Source organism: Trachypithecus francoisi, unplaced genomic scaffold, assembly GCF_009764315.1.
Source record: "Trachypithecus francoisi isolate TF-2019V2 unplaced genomic scaffold, Tfra_2.0 Lachesis_group3, whole genome shotgun sequence".
In the NCBI taxonomy this organism is placed as follows: Eukaryota; Metazoa; Chordata; class Mammalia; order Primates; family Cercopithecidae; genus Trachypithecus; species Trachypithecus francoisi.
The window spans coordinates 140,164,531-140,184,202 of record NW_022681468.1 but is presented as its reverse complement, the minus strand read 5'-3'; the positions used below and the strand labels follow the sequence as shown (position 1 = coordinate 140,184,202).

Sequence of the window (19,672 nt, the reverse complement as noted above, 5' to 3'; positions counted from 1 at the left end):
CTGCTCCCGGTCAAGCAATGTTTCTTCTACAACAGGTTTCTGTTCAAGAATCCTTGCAAGAGATCTGTAGCTACTCAAATAGCTATTCTAGTAAATGCCCCACTTCTTCTTGCAGTCCTTAAATCCCCTTGGAAAAATTTTAAGTCCCCCTTTTGGTGACTAGGACTAGCTGAGAGGGGCACATGAGCCCAGATCAACCTCCCTGTTTCTCCCCTTCCGAGCATGCTCAGGCATTCTACCACCTCTTCTTCCCTCCCAACCCACCCAACACAGGTTGACCAGATGCCCTGAAGAGAGGGGAGGGTGGGGGTTGAGGGGTGAGGATTCTTTTCAGATTTCTAGGCTGACAATCTGATTTTGGGTGACTCAGATTGTTTCTACGAAAGGAGTCCCACAAAAAACTCTTTTCCCTAAGGTGCCTGTACTCACAGGGGAAGCCATGCCACCTCTGCCTCCGAAATATTTGTTCCCTATCTCCAATATTCTGAACAAGAGAGAAAAGCCATGCTACTGCAAGATGTCACAGGTCTGTTTAAAATCCTATAAGTGTCTCTTCATGGATCAGAAAAAAAAGAGGGAGGAGAGTTCATTTTTCCAACTTCACTGTTTTTCTATTTAAGGAAAGCTTCTCCTTGCTCCCTTCTTTATGGGAGCAATTTATCAGCCTTATCAACCATTTTATATAGTTAAAAATACTCCAGCTACAAATTACAATCTAAAAACGGCTTGGAGAACACAAAACCTGTGATTTATAGAATGACACATTTAAATAAACCTTAATAAAGTTCTCAAACAGCTACAAAGGGCTTTCTGCTCTTTCTGCTCGACCACTGGCCGAGCTCCTTGTTCAAATAACAAGATGAACTTACTACCTCTTTGGAGATGTGTATCCCCCTTTTCCTATGTGTTGCAGAGAAAACCTATCTAATGACCTTTTGGGGGCCTTAAAAAACATTTGTCATTTAAAGAAAACACACTGTGGAATAAATATGAGGCGCTTAGCCTCAGCACATCTGTTATTGATTTGTGTAATTAGTAAAAACCAGCTCGCGGCATCCAGGAGGAGTGACCCAGGCCTGAACACTCGTCCAGTTCTGGACTTTCCCCAGAGCACATCTGGAAGGTGAAGGGGAGCAGAGCTGCCATGCCAGGTGGAGATGGGCTCACAGGTAACCAAATCCACGAAGTCATCAAAGCCTTAAGATTAGACGCACTCTTTCATGTCACTTTCCAAGCTTTTTGTTGTTTTATTATACTGTTTGACAGAACTAAAGTTTTTCCAGCCTTGACAAGATAATTGCTTCCATATCACAGTAGAATTGAAGAAAAAAAAAACCATACACAGCCCTGTATCTCACTGACAATGATAAATTGTTATCAGATAATATCCTCTCACAAGTACATAGTACCAGTAGTTGCATAGTTTTGAGCATGAATTTTCTAAATAGGACCTCAACTAATTTTTTTTAAATTTAGCTGTATCCTTGGTGGGGGACAGTTCCTCTTTATGAAAAGTCCTGAGGGCACAGGGTGCTTTTAAAATAAGTTACAGGTATAAATAGTGACTCCAAACCCACAGTGAACTCCACAAAACTCAGATGGGTTTCAATAATAGATTGGGATAAGGCATGTCCTTAAAAGGCATCCATGATTCAGTTTAGAGACTTAGTCTCCTTTATCCAAACCTCTCTGGTGCAGAAATCTGGCTGGAAATCTCATTAGAACAAATTTAATTTAATTTGTTTCTCAGTGGCAGTTGAGTTGGAGTGTTTGCCAGCAGAAGGTGTCCTCAAGCTTCCAGATGATTCTACAAAACAGTTTGCCTAGGGACAGGCCCGTCCCTCCCACAGCACTAAGCTATGACACATCGCACAAGACATGAGGTCTCTTTCAATAGAGGGCTCATTTCCTCCACATAGTCATATCGAACTGAGTGTTTCTGGACATTTCTCCTCTAGATTCCAAATAAAGCAAACATTTGCTGATTAGGGGTTTAGGGAAGACGGTGTTTTGTTTTGTTTTGTTTTGTTTTTTAAAAAAAAGGATATAGCCATTAGCTTTTCCAAATTTATAACAACCCAAGAGGTCACTTATCATCAGGTAGAGTAGGCAGAGCACTGAAGCGCGACCCAGAAGACTTGGTTCCAGTCCTAGCTTTGCCTACCGCTGATCCTCAGCTCCTGGGGCATCAGACTCCTCCTCTGTAAAACGAGGGACCGGACTCAGTATCTCTGAAATTCTCAGCCAGAGTAAAGATTCTAGGTTTCAACAAGATACATACTTTTTGTTCTTTGTTTCCACTGCTTCTCCCAGGAAATTCCACCCAATATAGGAAACAAAAGGGAGTCTGGTCTGCGGGTTCTTTTCACTGTATATCCCAAGCCAATCACAACATAAGCAGCATACTGAAGTTAACCAGAGGAAAGTCCATAAACCAACTACAGCCCAGCCTACATCACATGACCATCCATCACAGATGTCCTAAGTGCCATCATCCCACAGGCAGTGATGCTCCCACCCATCCGCCCTCTTGAAGCCTTGCACACCACAGCTGGATTTGCCTACACATCTGCCCCAGCCCACCTACCAGGATGGGGCACTGGCTGGAATCTACTGGAGCTCTCATCAGAGAATAATTGCCTGGATAAAATCCACCAGGCACCAAAGACAGACTGATGTAGTAAAGAAATAGCACATGTCACTTCATTAAATAATTAAACTAGTGTTTTAGAAAGTCAACATTGTGTCTTAAAAAACACAATCTGTTTACATTTGGTCAGATGTTTTCAACTGAAGAAAGGATTACTTCCAAACAATCTGCTGAGAGGTACAGGGAAGAATATTTAGGTGCTTATGAATGATGCTGGGATTTGACAGGGTTGGCCCCAAGACATGGCTTATCCATAGTAAATTTATTCCAAAAGAAACTTTTGGTAGAGAAATAAGAGAAAGGAGATTACGGGGTTATTCAACATTTGTTTTGCATTTATGAAAATAAAATCTTTCCCAGACTGTAGGTTCCTTGAGGGCAGGAACGGCATCCCTTTGATTCACTCTGTTGTTCCTTGGGGTGGGGGGGGGGCATCAGAGGACCTGGTCCTAAACTGGCACCCAGTTTATTGTTGGTAAAGGAACAAGCATTCAGACCATAGGTTCTGCATTGGAGAATATGTGTGCAACTCTCACTGCTGTTGGGACTGGACAGAGAAAGTGACGGAAGATTGGGCCTACCCGGGAATGGCCTCTAAAGAGATGCCAGCTATTACCAACTCTGCCAGGCCTTGGAGTTGTTATTACTACTGGCTCCATTTCACTATGGAGCTTTCAATTCTGTTAAAGCAGTTTAGGAGAGGGGTGGCAGGGAGTGGGAAGATCTCAGACAGCTGACTTTCTTTAAAAGACTGGAAGTACGTGGCTATCTAAGGGGCTTTAAGGGCTAAGAAAGCCTCATCACCCGCCACATGGCGTTGGAGGCCAAAGCCACACTTGGGTGATCTGAAGGGGAGTGAGAGAGTGTGATGGGGAAATTGTCCCCCATTCAAAAATTCTCATTCTCGGTAGACTAATGTTCTTACAAATATGTTTTCTTTTCACTTGCCTCATTTACAGCATATTGTCCTTAGAAAAACAGGACTAAAAAGAGCCAAAACATTTTTCAGTTAAACCTGTTGCTAATCAGGCCCTTCCAGGGAAAAACAGGGAATGGAAAAGAGACAATGATCCCTGCCAATCTCAATTCCAAATCCAAGTCACCTGCACAGCCAGTCTTCGGTACCGCTAACATGCCAGGGCACTCCCATGGGGGGTGAGGCTGGGGAACACCGGAGTTTCCATCTTTACAGTGGTAGAACACCTGCTCTATAACAGGTTTCTTGCTGTAGACAACACTGCTAAGTAAGCTCCTCCTTCAATGCCATGCAGTTTTTGAAAGGTATTTCTGAATGAGTTGGTGTTAAATACAATTTTAGAAATTACAATATTTTAGCTAATTACAGGTCAGTGGGAAAGTGTATGAGGGGAGGGATGTCCTCCTTTTACTCCATTGTCTCACACCCTTCTGCAAATCAGGCCCCAAATCCCTGAAGGGAGGTAGAATTTCAGGCCTTCAGATCTCCACTTAATTTTTAAAATATTCACACACTTGCTTGCAGACTAATTGCGCCTAAGTCATTCAAGATCCTCCTAAGTCATCCTAGATCACACATTTCTCCTTTCCCCATGCTCTCACATTACCTTTAAATACAAGTTGTTTTTTGTGTGTTTTTGTTTTGTTTTGTTTTGTTTTGTTTTTTCCGTTTTCATTTTTTGTTTTTTTGAGATGGAGTCTTGCTCCATCACCCAGACTGGAGTGCAGTGGTGTGATCTTGGCTCACTGCAACCTCCACCTCCCAGGTTCAAGTGATTCTCCTGCCTCAGCCTCCTAAGTAGCTGGGATTACAGGCACGTTTCACCATGTCCGGCTATTTTTTGTATTTTTGGTAGAGATGAAGTTTCACTATGTTGGCTAGGCTGGTCTCAAATTCCTGACCTCAAGTGATCTGCCCACCTTGGCCTCCCAAAGTGCTAGGATTGCAGGCGTGAGCCACTGCACCGAACTAAATACAATATTTCTATTAGACTTACTTATTTATGCACTTCTTTATTTCCCAATGAGAAAACCAGTTCTAGGTGGGCAAGAGTTTGTCCTTTTCATTATTTTGTCTTTATAGCAAGCAAGTCTTTCTATTAGCAAGTTGACAATGTCATGTGACTCACAGATAAGGAAGACAGAAATTATTAAATTAAAAACAACATCTTGGGCTGGGCACAGTGGCTCACGCCTGTAATCCCAGCATTTTGAGGGGCCGAGACGGGTGGATCACAAGGTCAGAAGATTGAGACTATCCTGGCTGACATGGTGAAACTCTGTCTCTACTTAAAAAATACAAAAATTAGTTGGGTGTGATTGCATGTGCCTGTAGTCCCAGCTACTCGGGAGGCTAAGGCAGGAGAATCACTCGAACCCAGGAGGCGGAGGTTGCAGTGAGCCAAGATCACACCACTGCACTCCAGGTTGGCAACAGAGCAAGACTTGTCTGAAAAAAAAAAAAAAATCTTAAATGTCTATAGACTCAGAATAGTTAAATAATTTATAATCTGTGTTTCAGGATGTCATTAAGAAAAATAACATGTTTGAAGAATGTAAATCAAGAGAACTTTCTCAAAGTGTGACAAGTTGTGTTTTTAATAAGAAAGCTGTAAAAGAATATGATTTTAGTAGCATAAAAGTTGAGATATATTCAATATATTTTTATAATATGAAAAAAAATCTTTGAGAATAATGGAAAAGACTTTGCAGAAGTTTAAATGTAAACCCTTACTTTGGTGTATAAAAGAGGGGTATTTTGTCTCTTGGACTAGAGTTAATTATTAAAGTGGAAGTTTTTGTAAAGGGAGAAACATAAATAGCCTGTTCCTATGGGGACAATATTCTTGGCATCATTTTGCTCTTTGTACGTCTTATTGTTTTCAAAACACTAGAACTGGGGTAAATAGCAAGGCAATGTCAAGTTTTGAAATTGTTGCTACAGAAGCATCTATTCCAGAATTTCCCAAAGTGAGTTCCATATGGCACCTGTTCTACAGGATATATGTGTTGCTTAGAAAAAGCAGCATTCCAGGTGGGCACGGTGGCTCACGCTTGTAATCACAGCACTTTGGGAGGCCAAGACGGGTGGATTACAAGGTCATGAGATCGAGACCATCCTGGCTAACACAGTGAAACCTCATCTCTACTAAAAAAAAAAAAAAAAAAAAAAAAAAATTAGCCAGGCATGGTGGTGGGTGCCTGTAGTCCCAGCTAGTCCGGAGGCTGAGGCAGGAGAATGGCTTGAACCCAGGAGGCAGAGCTTGCAGTGAGCTGAGATCACACCCACTGCACTCCAGCCTGGGCGACAGAGTGAGACTGTCTCAAAAACACACACACACAAAAGGAAAAGCAGCATTCCACGCCAAATGAGTTTGGGTAATAATGCCAAATCTCATTGACTCTAAAGCACAATTGATTGTTAGAAATACCATTATCAATGCCAAAATTCGACCAAATGGGGAATCTGACATTCCCATAAAGGTAGGGCAACAAAGAGCTACAACCTCAGTGTAAAAGAGAAATCTTCATGCAGAAAGCGACTGCAAGGAAACTAGCCTGTGTCAGCTTTGCGCTAACTAAAGGGAGAGACAGAATATCTCTTGAAAACATCAAGCTGCTATTCACTAGAATCTGCAAGCTGCTATTCACTAGACCTCAAGCTGCTATTCACTAGATTCTGCAATCTGAATTCAAAAAATATATGGAAAGAGAAAGATCTTAGGCTGGCAGCAGTGCCCACAGGGAAATGGAAGAAGTCACACAAATGCTCTCTGGAAAACCTGACTTCAATCCAGATCAAAGGATATTGTAATATACTTTTGACTGTAAAGACATAGCCAAGTTTTAGAGATGTCAGATGCGAGAATACATATATATATGCATCCTGGAGTCAAATATAGTAGTGTTTCTTTACATTCAGACTTGTCAGAGCCTACAATTCAGACTAATGTGAATTGTAAATTTTTAAGCCTGAAGAGAGAAGATGGGGAGGTAAGAGTGGGAAGAAATAGAATTTACTGGACAGTAGAACTCCCAAATATTATTTAGAAAATATTGAACAAGAACTGATACAGACTAAGAAGTGGAAACACCCCAAATGTCCATAGATGCATACATGGATAAACAAAATGTAGTACATACATGCAATGTAACGCAATTCAGCCTGAAAAAGAAAAGAAATACTGCCACATGCTACAACGTGGATGAATCTGGAGGACATTATGCTAAATGAAATAAGCGTGTCACAGAAAGACAAATACTATATGATTCTATTTATATGAGGTAATTAAAGTAGCAAAACTCATAGAAAAAGAAAGTCGAATGGTGGTTGCCAGGGACTAGGGGAAATGGAGAATTGTTATTCAGTGGATATAAAGTTTCAGCTTTGCAGAATGAAAAAGTTTTAGAGATCTGTTGCACAACAATGTGTACCTACTTAGCACTACCGAACTCTACACTTAAAAATCCTTAAGTTGGTAAATTTTATGTCATGTGTTTTTTACCATAATATAGACCATGATTGTAAAACCTACTTCATATGGTGATTGTAACTATTGAGCTAATACAGGTAAAACATTTAGACAATGCCTGAAGCATAGTACGTACTATTTAAATGTTAGCTATAATTATGACTTGTTTGTATCCCTACTTGTTAGTGTCAACAATATCATGATTCTACAAAGAAGCTGACCCCACAATATTGATGCCACTACATGGGTACTGTCACTGACTGGCTGTCCTCTACTTTCCAACAGGTGATAAGCAATTGCTACTTAGCATTCTCCTGGAAAGCCCATCTATTTCTCTGACAAGTGTGGAAATAAAACCTTAAACCTTCCACAACATGAATAGCTAGTAAAATTTGTGAGATCACACTTCGCCATGCCCATCAAGAGCACACTTTTTAACATACCCAGGACATAAGGTCCGGGAGGCACCACGGCCTGACACATAGCAAAGGCTTAGTGAATATTTATTAAATGAGTGAAATCCTTAAATAGTGGGACCAAAGTACCCTTTCCAGTATAAGCTTAGGTCCCAATTTGATAAGGTCATCATACAAATTAGGGCAAAGTAGATAGCAGTCCAGGACTCCTATTCAGAGGCCCAATTATTTTTCTATGGTGATTCCTCCTCTGTCTAAAAAAATGTATCCTGCTCTATTTAAATCAGCCAAGAACCAGCCAAAACACCTGGAAAATCCACTCTATGTGTTTCCTAGAATGAAAGGATGCATAAATAACTAAGAAATGTATCACCTGTAGCCCAATTAACTATTGTATCATATTAATATTAACACAACTGAGAAAAACAGCATTCTACATTCTGAAATCAGTTCCATAACCACATTTAGACCTTAAGACCCTGAGCCCTTTTGCCACAGTGATGGTCAGGCTGCACACATTTACACAGACCAGATCCGGAGCCTGCAGGGATGGCCTCTGGGGTGGGTAGAGTAAGTGGCAACTGTGTGAGTGACTGTAGGCACATCGGAATGGCTCTCTTTGCTGCAACTGCCTCAAGCATGGGAAAGGGCTATAGAAACACCCAACAACATGAAACGACTAGAAGGCCTTCTATATGGCAGGTAACATTCAAGATTTTATTACAGATGTATTGATGAGTTAGATGTACTTCTTTTCTTCAAGGAGCTAACGGTTAAGCTAGGTGAGATCATAATAGACTGGCTAAACTGGGGAAAGAAATCCTGTACCCTGAACAGACATCCCTTGTCTACCTGGCCCTTAGTGCAGGTAAAATATGCTTCAGGGACAGTGACCTGGCAAGAGGGCTGAAAGGATTTTAAATCCTCTGGAAAAATTCAACTAGGGGAGATCAGCTGTTTGCTTAACTGGCCCCTCAGCTTTTGAAAAGGTGAATAGGGTCTAATGTTGTTGACAAAACAAAAAGTCAGCAGATTGGACTTTACTCTGGTCTGTGTTCAAGGAAGCAGAACTTGGGATATTCTTCTAGGTTTTCTAGCCCAGTGGTTCTCAAAGTACAGTTCTAGGGTCTAGAGCCCAGCGGGCAGTACTTTAACCAGCCCTCCATGTGGTTCCCATGCACGCTAAAGCTTGAGAACCACTGGTCCAACCCAATTCACCGGCTTAGGAAAGAACACAGATAGTCATCGGGAACTAACAATGGATTCAAAATGAAGATTGTGCAATTAACTAGAGCTTTCAGTGTAAAAAAACAAAAGGGAAAGAAAGGGACACAGAAAAGAAACATGTTTGTTAAATCAAACATTTCAGAAACCTAATCACAGACAGGTGGTGTGCCTTACGGCTGGGTTCAACCATCAAGCTGCTAATGTCTTTGGGGCAATTATTATTCTCCCTTGCTCTTTTAAAATGCAAATACCGATGAAAGAATAAAAATTCTAGTTGCTTAACATCTGGCTCTGACCAATTTTATCAGAACCCAGAAAACAATCTAAATGTAGAAGTTAGAAGTCATAGAACATTAGTTTCGACTTCACAGTTTTAACAGACAACTTAGAGGAACAGTTGCCTATTCAAGCTTAGTGTGTCTGCACATACAAATCATTGACTACTCTTCTGTGTTCTAAGAGGTTTAAATGCGGTTTGTCTCTTCATAGTCTTGAGATTCTTCAACCTTAAGCCTTTGGAATATGAAAATTAGATCTCTTAGAAACACCCGTTAGCAGATGGTCTTGCTTTGTTCTTATGTGGAAGGAAAATCAACAGACTAGGAAGCCACAGGCCACATTCCCATGCTTGTCTTTGTTGGACAAAGGAGGAATTATGAGCATGTAAATATCCCCAGCCCCATGCCCACTCTGAAGTAGCACTAAGATAAGTTCTAATTCTGAGTAGCTAAAATCAAGACTCTGTTTTACTTCAACTGTCAAGAGATTAACCAAAAAAAAAAAGGCAAAAATATCAACATAATCTACTTTTAGTTTGGGGCATGTTATCCTAAAAAGAGAAAATTAGGAATAGGAACAGATGTACCTCACTTTAAGAAATCTCAACTTCCCAGAAAAAGGGAAAAATATTGAAAACGTATTTTCATTGTAAAAAGGAATTCACTAGTCTCCCTCAGCACATGTAAGAGAACAGAAGATGCCAAGATTTCATTTATATTCAGTCTTTTTGGAATAAAATGATTTTTTAAAAAATCACCTTCATGCATATCGTTGAATCCAGTGTCATTGATAAAACCCAAAGAAGGGAAGAACAACTGGATAAATCTCTGAGAGTTATGGTTACTATTTCATTCTCAAGGACAATCTTTTTCTTGTGTTGTTCAAAATGTGAATGCCATATCTACATTTAAGTTTTTGGTAAAACTTTTTTAAAATTTATAAGTATATTTAGATGATATAGACATTACATTTTACAGTTGATTCATTGGGTCAACACTTTTCTGATATTGAAGATGTGTGGCTAAATAACTATCCTTTAAAATGTATAAGAAGTGATAAAAACAGAATCCTAATTTATAAATTTGCTAATTTTTCTTTCTTCCTACCAGCATTATCTATAGATCAACTTTTAGTTGATGAATTGCTGTCGAAACAGCTTTAGTGTCAGAGTACCAATTACTTCTCCCTAATATAAAACACATTTACCCTCGGCCCAGATACATTTAGTGTGTTAGATAAGAAACCATCTTCCTAGTAAAGATACCTCAACATTTCTTATTAGTGATTCGCAGACTTCTGTTCTAAATTAAAACTCTACAAGCTTACCTGTCATCATACCAAAAACATTTCAACAAAAACTAAAGTATGCACAGAAGGAGTACTCACTGGTTGACTATCTAAATAAGAAAATAAATAAATAAAATTCCAGCTAGATACATATTCTTCTTGGGTGCAAAGCTCAAGTCAACTATGAATTACATAATTATAATACTGTCACTTGAATCAGTCATTAAAAACTCTCAATTTATTATTATTAGTAAAGAGCTATGAAGAAGAGTCATTTGTAATACCATATAAAAAAAAAAAAAAAAAAAACATGCTTTTTACCAACCTGGGCTGAGAAACCACAGAAGAAACCAAACCAGAAATGCACAAGTGTAAATGCAAAATTCTTATAGAAGAAATAGCATAAGAATTTGCACATTCGGAAATAAGACCACCTTCCATGAACAAGGAGAAGCCTTTGGAGATATCTAAACTGTGCAAATGAATAGTCGCTGGCTAAGACTGCTTGCAATCCTTCCTGGCCGCTGATGCCAACACCAATGTGAGCACCTACAAAAGAAAGAGGAACACTGTCATTCCCAAAACAAAGCCACAATCTCTTTCGGAAACTTGTCATTCCTCTTTTATTTATGGAAAACTTGCAGCCATTGCAATTACAATTTTTCACATATATTATCTCATGAAACGCATATGATAGGTATTTATCTTAGTTTTACAAAAGAGGAAGTCAGGCTCAGAAAAGTTCAGTGACTTATAGAAGTTTTTACAATTTTAAGTGGCAAAGATGGGGTTAAAGTCACATATTACAAATGTGGGTCTGGTGTTCTTTCCTCTACACCGTACCTACTTACTTCCTCAAATAGTATAAGGTGAATGACGTCCTTTTCTGGCCTAAAAATACACAAATGGTTTATTTAAAGACAAAGAAATTTTGCTATGAATGCTAATAATGGTGGTAGCATTGGACCCAGAAGTATCATTCATTTTAGAATCACTGGCAAAATTAAAGTTTAACGCAATCTAGTGATTATATATTGCCAAATGCTGAAACTGAGGACCCCATGTATGCAGCATACCCCATTGAGCAAATATCCTCTTACTTTTAATCATGCTGACATCATTGGCTCCATCACCAATGGCCAAAGTAACAGCATTTCTGTACTTCTTCACCAGCTCTACCACTTGGGCTTTCTGGAGTGGAGTGACCCTGCAGCAAACTACAGTCTTACACATGCAAGCAAGTTCTAGGAGATCATTCTTGACATCACTTTCTAGGGCATGAGCCTGTGTGATTAAAAATAAAATTCAAAAAAGAACAGGAAACAACAAATGTCTTGTTTCTCAACTGATTTGTTTGCTAAACTGTTTCATTCACTTCAAAAAGTCATTGTTGATTCAGAATCACACAAGCAACAAAAACTAAAGAAATAAATGTTGAACTCCTACCAAGCGAATTTTAAAATACTACTAAGGAATTTCAAAATAAAAATAAAAGAAACCGCCATTTATATGTCTTCCTTGATATCATGCTGCACTGGAGAGAGTCAAATGCTGGAGAAGTTCTAGAAACCATTAAAATTGCTGAAAACAAAAGACAGAACCTATCTACCAGCTCACCAAGTTTAGAATGAATTACAAATGATGATGATTTGTTTATTCTATGTGATGGGCTTTTTGTTTCTTTGCATTGTTGTTTTGTATATTTAGTTTGTTGTTGTGATTATTAATGTGCAGGCAGGATGAGAAGCAGATGACCTGGGGATTGTCCCTTGAAGAACATAATGACTGAAACCCAGAGAGGCCTGTGCAAAAGAGGGGCATGCAAGCTATGTCACAGACAGGGTTCCTCAACCATTTCTACTCTTGCTCCTATCCAAATGCATAAGAGCCTTTAGATATGCCAAGAAATTACTAAAAAAGATAGCACAATCCCTTCCAATTAACTGTGCAATTTTTTTTCCTAGAAAATGTTTTACTGTAAATTCTTTAATAAACACATTAAGAGGAAACAGAAATCCACTTACACTTTGAGTCATCAATATCTTTGTGTGAATCTTTAGCAAGACATTCACAGCCCATCACAATCTGGCCCCTGTGTTCCTTTTGAGTTTTATCTTCTAGCATCACCTTTAAGTCTACACTTTTTTCCCATCATGCCAAATCGCTTGTTCTTCATGATTGAATGGGCTCTTTCTTGCCTCTGTGCCTTTGTACTTGCCATTACCTCTCCTTGAAAATATCACTCTCTCCAGGAAGTCTTCCCTGATCCTCCCACAAGGAAGTAAATTTGTCTCCCTCTGTGCTCTCAAAGCATTGTGTTCATTCCTCTTTTACAGTATTTGTCATACCACTGTGTGATTATCTCACCCACTAGACAGCATTCCCTAAAACAAGAACCATGTTCTATTCACAATCTTATCCTCAGACTTCAGCACTGTGACCTGGGCAGGCTTAATAAAAATGCCAATGGATGAATGGCTGGATCGGTAAATGAATATAAAAACATAACTCAGCACAGAAAATTCTCATGTTCAAACCTATAATCCCTAGGTGAAATTGTGAGTTGGCATTTTCAAATATTATCACTCTTTCTGAAAGGGAAAACAGATAACTGCCTGTCTTGCCTAGAATGGTCTCTTTCTCTCCCTTTCTCTCTCTCTCTCTCTCTCCCTCTTTTTATTATCAGCAAGTGAAAAACTATGCTAAGACTCTGAGCAAAAAAACAAAGGCCCAATTACATTCTGTAAAACATCAGGATTTAAGCAAATTAGAATCATGATTTAGGAAAAAAAAAAAAAGATTTCTGACCATACTAGCAAAAACATAGTCAAGTCTCCTTAAATTAAAAATGACATTTCATGGTTCCATGAGTTTCAGGCTTTGAAGCTGATGGGGTTCTTGAAGAGCATCTATCTCACCTCCTTCTTTCAATGCACTTAGAGACAGAGAGAGAAAAATGGTATAAATTATCACCTGAGTACTCTAATGCCACCACACATTGGATTCTTTGAGCCTGAGAGAAAGTCAAAGTATAATTCATAAGGTCCCCTTTCTATACTGTGGTCTCTGGGCAATTCAGCTTGGGGGCCACCAGCTTTAAGACCCAGATGACAGTCATAATTTTCAGTTACTGTTATTCTGTGCAAAAGAGAATTTTGTGTCATTTGGACAAACTTTCAACTGAGTTTGGCCTGCAGCTGAGCTCTGTAACTTTCCATGGTGTAGAAGGCAACACATCATTATGTCGGAATCCAGCTGGATAATGCTCTAAGCACTAAGAGCTAACAACAGACAGCTGATCGCAAGGGAGAAAACACAATATCCTCATATCCAACTTCTTTTGTCCTCTAAGAAACTGTCTACAAGAAGATATATTTATTTTCCAAATTCCAAAGTGAAAAATGATCATCAAAGCCAGAGAAAGATGTGACATTCTTTGTGCATATAAATTATAATTTCACTGGTGTGTAATTGGAGCTTTTGTATTTTAAATTAGAAACTCAGAAGAGTATTTTCATGTTTGTTCAAGATTTAGAATCTGAACTACATTAAAAGTACAATGCAAGTTCATTCTATTAGGACAAGAACCAGATTTCCTAATCAAAGCAAATTGTTTGGCATTGCTGTAAAATGCTGCTATTTAGAAAAGCCACTAGAGGTATCTTAATGGCAATAATTTGGTATAGTAATTACATGAAGGTCAGGTTGTGCTCCACAAGTCACAAACATTAGTAAGAGCAATAATTATAATACATCCACCCACTTGCATTATTTTAATTAAGTAACAGTGAGCTGTAACACTCCCCTCTTGAAAGGCACTTAAATAATACTGCTAAGTGGTCTACAGTCATTTAGACAAGATTGATATTCTGTGAATTTAGCATTTATTTGGAGCCTCCCCTTCACTGTGGTGATCCAAACAATAATGTATGAGATATAGATTAGAAGTTTCCTTTCCTTTTGCAAACAGGAAATCATCGCATATGCCCTATATTTAGTAGTGACATTTGTCTGGAAAAGACAAAGGAGGTCTCATTACGATAGCACAAAAGAGATGATTACTGCGGTGAAGAAAAAGAAAGGACAAAAACCTTAGGCAAACTCACCAAACTGTGGCCATTTATGATTAAGGCATAATCTCCTGTTACGGTTTCTTCTACAATAGAATCCAACTCCAGCTGCTGCTTTTTTTCACAAACTACATGGCCATTGGAAACATTTCTGTTTTGTCCAGACAAATTTTCTTTTGCTTTCCTTAAAGGAGAAGGTGAAAAGTGAAACATAACGAAGCATACAGAGCATACCTACTAACTCTAACAAGAAACTCGCCTAGAGGTAAATTTATTTCACCACTATTCAGACAGAATATGGCATAAGACCCAATTTCAGTAAGCAAGCTGGATAATTCTTTGTGATGGGAATACCATAGCAAATTTCCAAATTCCAGTATGTAGAAGAGTAAACATAATGAAAACACAATCATCTTAAACGTTTCAAATTACCTAAAAGCTAAATCACCATCTTGAGCTGCGTTTGAACTAGGGGATCTTGATAGATTTGGTACTTAAGATTGTCTGAACTTCAAGGGCTTAAGAACCACTGTCTGACATGCAATACTGTTAAATAATGGAAAGCACAAGACTAAAGACAATTGATGAAATCTTCTAGGAATTCCAGGGCATCTATATATAAAATAAATTCATCAATTCAAGGTACAATGTAATATGATCCAGCTTAAAATAGCGGTCCTCTGAGAAATATATTTTTTAAAAATTTTAACAAGAAAAAAAATGATGGTACTTACTGAATTGGCACAGCCATTATATAAGAATAGAACATTTTAAGCAAAAAATGTACTCATTAGCTTAAAAAATAGAATAAATCTTCCAGGAGAAAACTAGACACCAAAGAGGTGTCTAGAAAACTAGACACTAGAGGCTTGTTCCAAATGGAAACGCCCTCCAAATGCTCCAGATCTCATTAGCAGTAGCTATAAAACAATCCTGCCCACATCCCATGCATCTCTGCCATCTAAGAGGAAGATTGTAGGGTGACAGAGCACCCTTAGAAGTGGCATTCTACTGTTCTCTCCAACATGGAAAGATGATGCCTTTAAAGGAAGGGAATTTCCTCTTCAAGAGCACTTGAGTGCAGGCTTTGAAGTAACGTAGGGCAAGCTGACATACCTACAGAAGTTTCAACCACAGCCAGAGAACTATCCAGCATGGGTCATAACTGGCATTTACAAAATGAGCGCTCAGGAGAACATGGGGAGTGACAGAAGACCAGAAAGTGAATACTGTGTCTTTTGGCAAAATGAAATTACTCATCCTGTGTAGAAAATATTTATTAAAATCGTTTTATGCTGAGTCTCCTCTGAAAGAAGAGAATGTCCACTTACCAAAATAACTATTTTAGCCCTCAGCTGTCTAATTATTTGAAAATGTAACACCAGTTGTTTACATACTAAGTTTAAAAACAAAAACAAAACAAAAGGATACATTAACTTCAAGCTCAATATCTCCTTCTGCTGTCCAGGACCAAAATCACATCTGCCTTTAGGAACCCAGAGGTCACATGGTTCCAAGAATGATATCATACATTTAACAATCCGTTTGCAGAATCAAAGAAAAAGATTTATAAAGTCAGAGTGCTACGTGTGAAATTTAGGGAGTTACAAAGGGGAGAGGGAGGTAGAACAGACATGAAAAATCATTGTTTTAAGTGAGAGGATCAGACTTTCCCATCAGATAACTATGTCAGGGAATCCTCCTCACAGTCATGAAAATTTACAGTGCCAAATAATAAAGAAAGCAAGGGAGACAAGTTCCTTGGAAATGAACATTTCTCTGACAATGTTGCAGAGCTCATAAATTGCGACTTCAGAAAGCACCACAGGGAAAACATCTCCTGAGTACTCATTTTGAGTAAAGTTCTCACTCGCTGTATAAATGACTCAATCTCTGTTTTCCCCTCAGAGAGTGAAAACATTCCAAAGAAGGGTGAAGTTCATTAAAGTATTGGCTGAAATTCTATTTACTTAGGACTTTTTTCTCCTTAAACTGTCTTCCTAACATCTCACATGAACCCTTTTCCAGGCAGAAAAGGGACAGTTTTTCTGGCTCTGCTGAAATTATCACTGCACTTTCTCTGCACAGGCCAACGTCTCTTGGCCAGATTGGGCTTCCATATTTTTAGAACTTTGCCCACGCTCTATAGCTGTCATTTCTTTTTCTTCCTGGAACTTAGCTCTTCAAACACCAGCTGGTTCTCACAAAAATGATTTATTAGGAAGGGAAAAAGCTACACACAACTCCCTTCAATGACTACGAGCTATACATTTTTGCAAGCGTTAACACACAATGCTTAACCACATAATACAAATAGCAAATGCTAAAACAAAAGAGTGCCTGTTTTTTCCAAGCTGCGTAATGAAGGGCAGTTTATTACAATTCTTGGCATGCGGAATCGCATGAAGAGTTGAGGCAACTGTGGCATTCACAGCCCCATGCCACCACAAGCACAGCAAAGCATAGTTAGGCACAGACTGGCTTGCATACAACCTATAAAAAGAAAAGAGGATGGTCGGAAAAAAGAGTCGTCTAGTCAGTCCTCTTAAGGCACTCTATATTGAAAGGTTAAATTGATCTGTTGTGGCCAGGCGCCGTGGCTCATGTCTGTAATCCCAGCATTTTGGGAGGCCAAGGCGGGCGGATCACCTGAGGTGGGAGTTCAAGACCAGCCTGACCAACATGGAGAAACCCCATCTCTACTAAAAATACAAAATTAGCCAGGCTTGGTGGCACATGCCTACAATCCCAGCTACTCAGGAGGCTGAGGCCGGAGAATCGCTTGAACCCAGGAGGTGGAGGTTGCGGTGAGCTGAGATTGCGCCACTGCACTCCAGCCTGGGCAACAAGAACAAAACTCCATCTCAAAAAAAAAAAAAAAAAAAAAAAAAAAAAAAAGAATCTGTTGGGAAAGGGATTGAAACCATGACACCCTGTTTAAAAGAAGAAAACCTGGACTTTGATACGAAAGCCAGAGCTTTGAGCTTGGAACCTAGAAAACTGGATTCAGATACAAGGACTGCCTCTGACACCTCATGTTTCCACAGTTGAGTTATCTGACTTCTAGCCACTTGATGAGCTAGTGTCAGACCCACGGCTAGAACTTAGGTCTTCACATTCACAGTTCTTGGTCTACTGTAGCAAGCTGGTTTACACATAGAGTCAGCCACAGCTTGCCTCTAGGTTGGACTAAGACACACTGCCAGAGGGACAGTTAAGGGACAGCCCTACCCTGCCAACAGTAGAGAAAGGGAGAAAGTACATGAAATTTTGATTTGAATTCCCAGTTCCATTCCTTACTACCCTACCTGAGAGACCTTTAAGATGTTCAACCTCTGAACCAGTTTCATTATTAGAGCTCAGGAAATGGGACCAGCCAGTTTGGCTAATGTCCCAACCAGTCAAAATAGATCATGAAAGCTTGGGCTGCTGCACCAATATGTGTGCCAGAAGATCTACAAGATTACCTAAGTAAGTGCTGTAAAATTGTATGATTTATGAGAGAAATTTAATCTACTAAAACATTTTTCCTGGGTGACTAGGCATTAGGAATTAGGACCAAGATGCATTTTGTTTGGCCTACACAGTGTCTTAAAGAATCTCTATGACTTTATGGCCAACATGATGTTCCCACTCACCAAAGGCCCCATCACTCCCTGATGTATAATAGATAGCCCAGATCACGTTGTTAATGCTATAAGCCTGGTCCTGAAGCCATTTGCATTTGAGAACCCTGCACATTCAAACAAATAATTTTCCACTGAGTAGATGTTCAAAAATACCAATGCATATTTTGTTGATTAAAGAAGAAATATCAATTCCTAGTTATGTCACTGGGATACTTCTCAGAAGCAGTGGAGTCACTTTATGATTTAGTTAAAGAACATGAATTTTTCTAATAACAAAACACGTGATCATGCTATAAAAATGAAACACGGAATGAGTTTTCCTCGCAGATTAATCAAAATTCTCAGTCTGGTTTCCTTTCAGCAGAAGACATGTGAATTGGTGAAATGTATTCAATGTAGTAATTTTCTGAGAAACCATAGCAGGGTTTAATTGTAGCTTTCTAAGCATGCCTTTAATAATAAGGCAGCTACAGCAGCAAAATTAACCCGGGACTCAAAGTGTCTAAAATGGTTTCACGACATTAAATTTGAAACAAGCCATATGTATGATATGTATGAAAATTATATATCCATGTTTATGAAATTATCTAAGCACATTTGACGGGTTTAAATATAAGCATTTTGGTCATTTCTTTTCAATAGCTACTATCATTCAGATCCTGTTCTTTGGTTACACTTTCTTTTTTAATGAACTCCCACTGAACTCAAAAAGCATAACACAAGAAAAAGGAATGGTGCAAATTTATGATTTCAATATTTCATCCCAAAGCTGTGGGCTTAGATATAAGTAGCTGAGATTAGGAGTATAGAGAGCAACTTTGAGCAATAGCTTTTTCCTGGATGCCATTTTACCCCAAGTCTTAATATTAAGAAAATGCACACTACAAATATAATGATTCCTCTTATATAGAATTTTCTATCATATGCTGCCTCTCTGTCTTATACTCTAAGAATGGGGTTACCTACAAGTCTGAGTGGAAATAACATTATTTTCCACTCAGCTGAGCAAGGTGGCCCGAAGGCTTCTGAAATATTGAGTCTAGCTGGAAATTCTTTATTTTTTTCTTCTGAATATTTTTCTTTTCATTAAAAAAGACAATTTTTAAGCTTTTTTCTAATTGTAAAAGCATTACACAAACGCTATTACAACATCAGATAATACAAACAGCCAAAAAGAAGAAAGTAAACATGATCCATAATTCTATCACCCAGAGAGAATCATTGTTTATATCCTCCAGATCTTAGTAGACAAGGAGGTAAGGAGATGGGTAGATGTATAGTGTTTTATACATATATATACATACATACATATATATACACACACATACACTCTTTTGCAAAAAGAGAGATCGTATTATGCATGATGTTTTCTAATCTCATTTTTCACTTAACAAAAATATCATGGACATTTTCCAATGTCGAGAAATACAAAATCACTTTGAATGACTGAAGAGTATTCCATTGCATGTATATATCATAGCATTGAACAAAATCCTTCATGGCTGGTTATTTGAACTATTTCTCATCTCTATTATCATAAATCAATACAGCAATAGATATTCCTTTTCATACAAATTCATACATTTGTTCACTTATTTTCTTAAGGGAAATTTCTAGAAGAATCATTGGGTAAAAACTATGCATATGTGTAATTTTGAAATATATC

At 38.6% G+C, this 19,672-nt stretch overlaps 1 protein-coding gene across 4 annotated transcripts in view; it reads right to left on the bottom strand.

Annotated features, from left to right (window-relative positions):
• The window catches only part of ATP8B4 (ATPase phospholipid transporting 8B4 (putative)), a 270,644-nt gene that overhangs the window by 32,960 nt on the left and 218,012 nt on the right, over positions 1 to 19,672 (bottom strand). For all 4 annotated transcript variants that reach the window (XM_033190153.1, XM_033190150.1, XM_033190152.1 and 1 more), the window contains 3 exons: positions 14,414 to 14,561; positions 11,408 to 11,591; positions 10,633 to 10,856 (listed from right to left, as the gene is read on the bottom strand). In XM_033190153.1, coding sequence (XP_033046044.1) covers positions 10,633 to 10,856; positions 11,408 to 11,591; positions 14,414 to 14,561 — 556 coding nt within the window. The remainder of the gene's footprint in view (positions 1 to 10,632; positions 10,857 to 11,407; positions 11,592 to 14,413; positions 14,562 to 19,672) is intronic.